Source organism: Entelurus aequoreus, linkage group LG23, assembly GCF_033978785.1.
Source record: "Entelurus aequoreus isolate RoL-2023_Sb linkage group LG23, RoL_Eaeq_v1.1, whole genome shotgun sequence".
In the NCBI taxonomy this organism is placed as follows: domain Eukaryota; kingdom Metazoa; phylum Chordata; class Actinopteri; order Syngnathiformes; family Syngnathidae; genus Entelurus; species Entelurus aequoreus.
Genome location: NC_084753.1, coordinates 13,543,232 through 13,553,602, shown reverse-complemented (window position 1 = coordinate 13,553,602; position 10,371 = coordinate 13,543,232). Strand labels below are relative to the sequence as shown.

Genomic DNA, 10,371 nt, shown 5'->3' with positions numbered 1-10,371 from the left:
GTGCAGCCCACAGTCAGTCAAGGTCCAACTGTTACCATGGACAAGACCAAAGAGCTGTAAAAAGAGACCAGAGACAAAATTGTAGAGCTCCACAAAGCTGGAAAAGGCTATGGGACAATTGGGACTGTTGCAGCAATTGTTAGAAAATGGAAGAGGCTAAACATGACTGCTAATCTACCTCGGACTGGGGCTCAATGTAAGATCTCTCCTCGTGGGGCATCGCTCATGATAAGAAATGTGAGGAATCAGCCCAGAACTACACGGCAGGAGCTGGTGAATAACCTGAAGAGAGCTGGGACCACTATTTCCAAGGCTACTATCAGTTAGATATATCGCGGGTTTGTCTCTGTGCGATATAGAAAATGACTATATCGTGATATTCGAGTATACGTTCTCACGCAGTTGCTTTTAGCTGCAGGCATTACACTGCAGGCTCTTCCCACTCTTTCTTGTCTCTCCTTCTCACAGACAGCAAGCGCACCTTCTTACATATACGTCACATACTGTCACGTCATACGTCACAACGTATGTGACGTATGACGTGACCGCCCTCGCGGAGCAGAGCGGTAGCAGCATGGGTAACGTTAGCTGTGATGCTAGCGGACTGGTGCAAGTGGTAATACGAGAGAGAGAAGATGCGAATCTGATAACGAATGAAGGAATAATTAATTCCCAAGAAAAACAGCAGGGGGTCCATCGTCTGGCGGTGGTTTGGCTTCAAGTGGGAATATGTCGAACAGACAACCATAATTTGTCAAGTGTGGGGAAAAAGCATTGCTACAAAAAGTAGCATTACTGCTAATATGTAGCATCATTTGAAAAGTCACCTGCTGGAGAATGAAGAGTGCTTACTCCGCATGTCAACATCTCCGTTCGGTGCCACACGCCCACACCATCAAAATGCCGAGGCAAACATTTCCAGATCAACAAAAAATGTCAACAACAGAATGAGATAACGTCTGCAGGAACCTACCACATAGCAAAGGACATACACAATTTGATTTCCTATTATGCAGCTAATTTTTATTTGACAGTTATTGAAATATCTTGTGTGACATCATGCACAAAAGTGCACTTTATTTGTTTTAAACTATTGTAGTGGTGTTCTGTACAAAAAGTGCACTTTAATTTAGTGTTGTTATAAGTCATCTTAGTGACATGCACAAAAGTGCACTAATAGCTTGTTTTAAAATGACTGACAATTTTGCACTTTCTGTTTTGGAAATGACATGAATGTTTGTGCCACTGCTTAATAACAGTTTAATAAATACAGTGTTGGTCAATTGACTTAGTTGTGATTTCCCTCTCTGCATGAAATTTTAAAATGAGCATACCGTATATTAATGAAGTATGAACAAGAATATTTTAATGTAGACACATAGAATCAACTGCTGTGATTATATGTATCAAGTGTTCATTCAAGGCTAAGGCAAAATATCGAGATATATATCGTGTATCGCGATATGGCATAAAAATATCGAGATATTAAAAAAAGGCCATATCGCCCAGCCCTACTATCAGTAGAACACTACGGCGTAGTGGTTTAAAATCATGCATCGCACGGAAGGTTCCCCTGCTTAGGTCAGGCCATGTCCAGGCACGTCTGAAGTTTGCCAATGGCCATCTGGATGAACCAGAGGAGTCATGGGGGAAAGTCGTGTGGTCAGATGAGACCAAAATACAATTTTTTGGTATAAACTCCACTTGTCGAGTTTGGAAGAAAAAGAAGGATGTGTATCATCCCAAGAACACCATCCCTACAGTGAGGCATGGGGGTGGAAACATTATATTTTGGGGGTGCTGTACTGCACTGTATTAAGGAGAGGATGAACGGGGCCATGTATTGTGAGATTTTGGTCAAAAACTCCTTCCCTCAGTCAATGCTTTGACTGAGGGAAGGAGTCATTGTCATGTTGGCTGGGTGCTCCAACATGACAATGACCCGAAGCACACAGCCAGGATAACCAAGGAGTGGCTCCATACGAAGCATATCAAGGTTCTGGAGTGGCTTAGCCAGTCACCAGACCTAACTCCAATAGAAAATCTTTGGAGGGAGCTGAAACTTTGTGTTGCTCGGCGACAGCCCCGAAACCTGACACATCTATAGAAGATTTGCGTGGAGGAGTGGGCCAAAATCCCTGTTGCCGTGCGTGCAAACCTGGTGAAGAACTATAGGCAATGTTGGACCTCTGTAATTGCAAACAAAGGCACTGATGTTCTCGTGTGCAAATACTTATGAACCCCAGTAACATACAAATAAATCATTAAAATAAATCATACAATGTGATTTTCAGATTTTTCTTTTTAGATTATGTCTCTTAACGGTGGAAATACATCTATGATGAACATTTCAGACCTCTTCCTAATTTCTAAGTGGGAGAACTTGCAAAATTGCAGGATGTATATATACTATATACATATACATATATATACACATACACATGTATATATATATATATATATATATATACACACACAAACACACACACGTATGTAGGCATAATCAGTGTTAAAGCAGCAAGAAAAGTAAAGAATAGGACATAATGACCAAAGACATGAAGAGGTTGTGTGCTTGAAATTTTACCTTGATGGGCATGGCCTCCGTAGAGCAGCCTAGTCCAGCCCTCAGCGCCTCCTTCACGGCGTCGATGCCTTCATAGCCGTAACACGCCACTTCAATGTCTGCCGGAAGATGACATGTTTTTTTTTTTACACGCTGACAAAAGGGTCGGGGAGTTTTTCCCCACACCTGCTCGGATCTTGACCGCCTGTGGGGTGAGTCGCCTATTGATGTTGTCGATCAGCACGGCTCTTTCTTCTTCCGTCAGGTCCAGATCGCCAAGGATTGCAGGATCCCTGCGACATTTAATCATGTCAATACAAAGTTCAATTAATGTGTCATCGGTACCACAATGTCACATTCAAAGAGCAGCACTTACGACACAGCCTGCTTGAAGACGTCGTAAGCTCCGTATCCTGGTCGCTTGTACTTCTCGTCAAAGACCCAAGCGGTGCGCTGGTACAAACTCTCCAGCTGCTCGTCTTTGCTGTACTCCAGAACTTCTGCCACATGTCGCAGGATGCTGTACACCTGCACACACACCACACACTCGTCTCAACACTCTAACACTTGAAAGTACTGTATATAAATATTATATATATATATATATATATATATATATATAAATATTATATATATATATATATATTTATATATATATGTATATACATATATATAATATACATATATGGGGACGGCGTGGCGCGGTTGGGAGCGTGGCCGTGCCAGCAACCTGAGGGTTCCTGGTTCTATCCCAGCTTCTACCAACTTAAATCACGTCCTTCGTGTCCTTGAGCAAGACACTTCACCCTTGCTCCTGATGGTTAGGGCATTGCATGGCAGCTTCCGCCATCAGTGCGTAAATGTGTGTGTGAATGGATGAATGTGGAAGTACCTTGAAGGTAAAAAAGCGCTAAACAAGTGTAACCCATTTACCATATATAAAAACGCATTTTCTGACAAAATAGTGGGTGTGTAAATTCTCCCATGCATCCATCCATTTTCTACCGCTTGTCTCTCTCAGGGGGGCTGGAGCCTATCTCAGCTGCAGTCGAGCAGAAGGTGGGGTACACCCTGGACAAGTCGCCATTCACACACCAATACAGTCACACAGACGTTCTCTGCGAGTCCGCATTCAGGGCGGGATTACTGGTGAGCTGCAGCAGATAGTGAAACTAAAGTCGCTGCTCCTTTTAAATGTTGTGTTTCAACTTCTATGCTAGTGTTAGTCATATTTGTTTATTTTGTTCCTCTAGACTGCTCTTCCAGCTGTGTAAGGCGACTTAATAAACTATTCGGCGAGGGACGGCGTGGCGAAGTTGGTAGAGTGGCTGTGCCAGCAATCGGAGTGTTGCTGGTTACTGGGGTTCAATTCCCACCTTCTACCTTCCTAGTCACGTCCGTTGTGTCCTTGGGCAAGACACTTCACCCTTTGCCTCTGATGGCTGCTGGTTAGCGCCTTGCATGGCAGCTCCCGCCATCAGTGTGTGAATGTGTGTGTGAATGGGTAAATGTGGAAATACTGTCAAAGCGCTTTGAGTACCTTGAAGGTAGAAAAGCGCTATACAAGTATAACCCATTTATCATTTATTCACTACTGCCATCTAATGTCTTGGACTTGCAACTTAATGTCAAACTTGCAAATGATAATATGATGATAAAATAAGACATAACAACTAGACAGCAGTTATAATCAGGTCATTTTTAAATGTTGCTATTAGAGATGTCCGATAATATCGGACTGTCTATATGATCGGCCGATAAATGCTTTAAAATGTAAAATCGGAAATTATCGGTATCGGTTTCAAAAAGTAAAATTTATGACTTTTTAAAACGCCGCTGGTACACGGACATAGGGAGAAGTACAGAGCAGTTGCGTCTCCCAGTCATACTTGCCAACCCTCCTGATTTTCTCGAGAGACTCCCGAATTTCAGGGCCCCTCCAGAAAATCTCCCGGAGCAACCATTCTCCCGATTTGCACCTAGATAGCGATATTGGGGGCGTGCCTTAAAGGCACTGCATTTGCGTGCCGGTCCAATCACATAGTATCTTCGGCTTTTCACACACACAAGTGAATGGAAATGCATACTTGGTCAACAGCCATACAGGTCACACTGAGAGTGTCCGAATAAACAACTTTAACACTGTTACAAATATGCGCCACACTGTGAACCCACACCAAACAAGAATGACAAACACATTTCGTGAGAACATCCGCACCGTAACACAACATAAAAACAACAGAACAAATTCCCAGAACCTCTTGCAGCACTAACTCTTCCGGGACGCTACAATATACACCCCCGCTACCTCCTACCCCCCGCCCCCCTCAACCTCCTCATGCTCATGTTCCAAATTCCAAGCTGCTGTTTTGAGACATGTTAAAAAAAATAATGCACTTTGTGACTTCAATAATAAATATGGCTGTGCCATGTTGGCATTTTTTTCCATAACTTGAGTTGATTTATTTTGGAAAAACTTGTTACATTGTTTAATACATCCAGCGGGGCATCACAACAAAATTAGGCATAATAATGTGTTAATTCCACGACTGTATATATCGGTATCGGTTGATATTTGAATCTGTAATTAAGAGTTGGACAATATCGGAATATCGGATATCGACAAAAAAGCCATCATCGGACATGTCTAGTTGCAATAAAAAAAACTTGATTTCATTATCAAAAAACAATATTTATTAATACACAAAAGTACGGAAAATTGGTATAGCTGAGGACTTTGTACCGTATCCGTTCAAATGTGAACATACCCATCCCTGATGGAGACACAGAACTATCTGCTAGCTTGACAGCTGGGGAACTAAAAATAAATACAATATTAGCCAGAGGTGATCCACATTAATCGGCGAACACGTAATTTCTCAAGAAAATCATCTGGTACTGATCGGCACGTGCCTAATTTTCACTATGCAAACTAAAATATACCATTGGGAGTAAGGAAAAAAAATACTCACAGTTTTAGATTTTGTGAATTTATCCTCACACTTGATGGCCTCTTCTGGTGAAACTCTTCTTTTCGACAGGTCGATGTATCCTGGAGGGGGAAGCAGTGGAGAGGCACTGTGACGCTTTTGTTTTGGAACATTTGCCAAGCTTTCCGTCACTTCCTGGTTTGACTGACTGTGACCAATAATTGGATGTCACAGTGTTGATGTCAACATCAAACACAATTAGCTTAGTTGGAGCAGTGCTTATTAGTGGAATGTGAACAATTCAACAATCTTCCACTAGTGGTGGTATACTGTGACATGTTTCTCACAAAAAGTTGGGAAACACTGAGTTGATGGATAAAACATTCTAATGAACAACCTTCTCACCCTTCTCTTTGTCTACTCGGATGACCACCACGCACTCGTTGCGTCCTATGCGGATCAGCTTGTTGATGGAGCGAATACGTCGACGCGACAGCTCGCTGAGGAGGATCATGCCCTCGATGTTGTTGTATTCCAACAAGCTGACGTAAGCGCCCATCTCGGCGATGGACCGCACGTTCACCATGACGACATCATCCACCTCGGGGAAGCGGTGCTGGTAAAATCGACAGCTGATGCCCGGCATTGCTGCGCGCACAAATATGAGAGGTTTATTAATATTGTGTAATAAAAACATGACATGGCTACATTTTCATAAGCAGTGTGTTCTTGTAGAATGTGAAAGCATTTTGTAAATTAACACGTATCATTTTATACATAATGTTCAACTAGTCAAAAATAAGAACAAAATGTGAATACATTAAAGAGGGACTTAAAGGGGAACAGCACTTTTTTGTTGGAATTTTGCCTATTATTCACAGGCCGTATGTAAGACAAGAACACGTTAATTATTTTTATGCATTTTAAATCGTAAAATATGGTAAGTAAAAGGTGGTTAACAATGCAACTAATAAGAGTACACTAAAGTCCTCTAAACAACTTCCCAAAACCACCAGCTGTAATCCATTTACATCTCGTGACCTGAATATTGACCAAGTATTAGCAGTATTGTTATTGTTAACGCCGACAAACAGAGCGCTAACTAGCTTATGCTGCTATAATGACACACCGAGTTGCTGCATCGCCTCTGAGTTTGTAAAAGTTAATTCTAGATTATAAATCATGCCTCTCACTTAGATAGTAGAAGGCTGTAGACATAAAATGAGACGTCAACTTTGACATTCAACTTAAATGGCGAGAAAGACACATATACGATTGTATACCGAAGCTTTTTTTAAATTTTTAAACCTTTGAGGATTATGATTAATTCTTCATTTAAACAGAAAGATACTGTTTAAACATCCGGTCAGTCAGCATCCCAGTGGGAGCAGACATTGTACAGTGATTGTTTCATTATGTTCGAAATTTGTATATCTTGTTTAGCACTAAGCAATGCTGCTGCATGATGCTTAGTTTTTGTTGTTTAAGGAAATAAAGAATGTTGTAATGCGTTGTGAAATTAATACATCGCCGTATGCTTAAAATGAGCAAAATGATGAATGTGCCTGTTACGACATTACATATATATCGTATTTTCTGCACTATAAGGCGCACCTAAAAACCTCCAATTTTCTCAAAAGCTGACAGTGCACCTTATAATCCGGTGCGCCTTATATATGGACTAATATTGAGCCTCCAACAGGTAAAAGTTTCAATCAAACAATCAATCGCAACTACGGTAAGCAGCCGCCGACTTCATTTTCCCCCGTAGAAGAAGAAGCGCGCGGTGCATGCTGGGATATATGACTGCGTGAGGCGTGCCGTTTCATTTCCATTTGTTTGTTTATGTAAAGACCCCAAAATGGCTCCTATTAAGAGACACGCTTACGACGCAGAGTTTAAACTTAAGACCATCAGTCATGCAGTAGAACACGGGAACAGAGCAGCAGCGACACTGACTCGATTAATGACGACTTCGACGAGACGCATGTTGGATGCCGTATTCACCCAACTGTTTTATTCGGACACTGAAGAAGAAGAATTCGAGGGATTCGTGGATGAGGAATAACTTCATAAAGTGAGCTTTACATGTTTATTTTGTGTGTTGTGTTGTGTGACATTAACGTTTGAGCAACGTTGAGTTATTGATATATTGTTATTGCTCTGCACTATTTTGAGTGTTACTATATTGTGATTGCAAAAACGTTTGATTTACCGTAACAGTATCACTGTTTTTTACGTGTTAATTGAATCAGGGAAAAGTTCCCCTCCACTATGTGGTATAAATGTTGCACTACATGTTATACCTTGCTGTTGTTAAAAGATAAACAAAACACCACGTCACTGACTTTACCTCGGGGAAAATAATAAAACAGCTGTTTATTCATTTTGGGAGTGAACAGAGTTGTCAGAACGCTGGTTTGTGATCTATCAATAAAGTTTGACTGACCTGACTGTTTGGTTGACATTCCCTTTAGCGCAGCTCCATCTATTGGATGCATAACGTAACCCCAGCCTCTACTGTAGCGTCTATTCTATGTGCCTTATAATGCGGTGCGCCTTATAATGCGGTGCGTCTTATATGAACAAAGTTTTAGAATATGCCATTCAGTGAAGGTGCGCCTTATAATGCGGAAAATACGGTACTTACAGTGCATATATAAAACAATGGGAGGCTTTTGGTTGTTTTTTTAAAAAGTGCTTTGTAAGCGAAATAGAGCGACTCCCTTTTTAGCTGACTTTAGCTAGAAAAAATTGACTAGTTAGAATGCACAAAAAAGAAAAACATTTGTCTTCAATAAGGATTGTACAAAAATTGCAATCGCCCTTTAAAATTAGAGAAGAAGATCGTTAATATCAAGCGGTAGAAAATGGATGGATCAATAGAGATCCATCATATAAGAATACAGAGTGGTGAGGACGGCGGAAAAGATCATCAGGACTCCTCTTCCTCCTATCCAGGAGATCGCAAAAAGCCGCTGCCTGACCAGGGCTCAGAAAATCTGCAAAGACTCCTCCCACACCCACCAAGGACTGTTTTCACTGCTGGACTCTAGAAAGAGGTTCCGCAGCCCCCGAAGCAGAATTGATTGATTGATTGAGACTTTTATTAGTAGGTTGCACAGTGAAGTACATATTCCGTACAATTGACCACTAAATGGTAAAAAGTTTTTCAACTTGTTTAAGTCGGGGTAAATTGATTCATGATACAGATATATACTATCAGATATATACTATCATCACACAAGATAATCACATTGAATTATTTACATTATTTACAATCCGGGGTGTGGAGGGGGGGGTTAGGTTTGGTTGTTATCATTAGTCATCAACAATTGAGAACAGAGAAATGGATATTGGAACAGTGTAGGTCTGACTTGGTAGGATATGTACAGCAAGTAGTGGACAGAGAGAGAGAGAGAGACAGAGAGACAGAGCGAGCGATCAGAAGGCATAAGAAAAAGTATCTACATTTGGTTGTTTACATTTGATTATTAACAATCTGGGGAGGGTGTTAGTTTAGGGTTGAAGTTGACTGGAGGTGTACTTTTATTGTGGTTTTGAAGGAGGATAGAGATGCCCTTTCTTTTATACCTTTTGGGAGCGCATTCCACATTGATGTGGCATGGAAAGAGAATGAGTTAAGACCTTTGTTAGATCGGAATCTGGGTTTAACGTGGTTAGTGGAGCTCCCCCTGGTGTTGTGGTTATGGCGGTCATTTACATTAAGGAAGTAGTTTGACATGTACTTCGGTATCAGGGAGGTGTAGCGGATTTTATAGACTAGGCTCAGTGCAAGTTGTTTTACTCTGTCCTCCACCCTGAGCCAGCCCACATTGTAGAAATGGGTAGGACTGAGGTGGGATCTGGGGTGGAGGTCTAGAAGTAATCTGACTAGCTTGTTGTATGGGATGTTTGGAGTCTAGATTTGAGGGTTTTGTGGGTGCTAGGAACCTCCAGGTTCTATAACAGCTTCTTCCCTCAGGCCGCAAAACTCTTGAACGCATCATAATTATCCCCTCAACTCCCCCCAAAATGGATTAACTCGCTTGAATAAAACAGACAATATAACATACATCCATAAACCTCGATGCATATGAAAAAGTGCAATATATTTATCTGTACAGTAACCTATTTATTTATATATTTATCCTGCACTACCATGTGCTAATGCAACGAAATTTCGTTCTTATCTGTACTGTAAAGTTCAAATTTGAATGACAATAAAAAGGAAGTCTAAGTCTAGCCTAATTTGAGCTTCAACGTTCTTTCTACAACCAAAAAAACCCCACTGAAACGTCATACCAAATTTCTTCTTCTTTTTACAAGCTACGGAAGTGTAAAGGAAGACCAACAGACTCATAACTTCATGTAAAGCCCAAGAGAAGACATGTTGTACACATTTTCATTGGGATATTTTATCGGCGAAAAGATGATGCAATATAAAAATGACATTTTCTACATTTTCTCATTTCGGACCGACAGATTTACTCTGAATTGTGTATCATTCACAAAACACCGAGCGTTGCCATTTTTAAAAAATTGTATCGGCAGACACGAAAATGAAAATAATAAAAAAAAGTAGCGAGTAGCATTATGCTAGTAGCCGGGTTCACATGCCGCACATGCACGACTCCAGAGCAGCTAGCTCCCTAGCATCGCCCACCACCATTTATATGTCAAATTTGTCCATTAAAACTCACCTGTGTCATGTGTTGGGGGTGAAAATACACCTTAAAGTGGTTTACTTGGTGTTTAAATGTCCAAGTCTCTCCAGGTATTTTCGTGATACACAACTAGCGTCGGCTAGCTCGCGTCCACGGCTGTTGCTAATCTTTCGACCCGGAAAAAGATCGTCAGGAGGGGTTGACCCCCACC

General features: G+C 41.2%; 1 protein-coding gene across 1 annotated transcript in view; it reads right to left on the bottom strand.

The window, feature by feature from the left end:
- eif2s1b (eukaryotic translation initiation factor 2, subunit 1 alpha b) overlaps positions 1-10,365 on the bottom strand; it is a 16,857-nt gene extending 6,492 nt beyond the window's left edge. The window contains exons 1-6 of the mRNA XM_062034661.1: positions 10,197-10,365; positions 5,899-6,141; positions 5,536-5,615; positions 2,940-3,091; positions 2,750-2,856; positions 2,585-2,682 (exon numbers count right to left, since the gene is read on the bottom strand). Coding sequence (XP_061890645.1) covers positions 2,585-2,682; positions 2,750-2,856; positions 2,940-3,091; positions 5,536-5,615; positions 5,899-6,139 — 678 coding nt within the window. The 5' untranslated portion in view covers positions 6,140-6,141; positions 10,197-10,365. The remainder of the gene's footprint in view (positions 1-2,584; positions 2,683-2,749; positions 2,857-2,939; positions 3,092-5,535; positions 5,616-5,898; positions 6,142-10,196) is intronic.
- Positions 10,366-10,371: the final 6 nt, after the last annotated feature.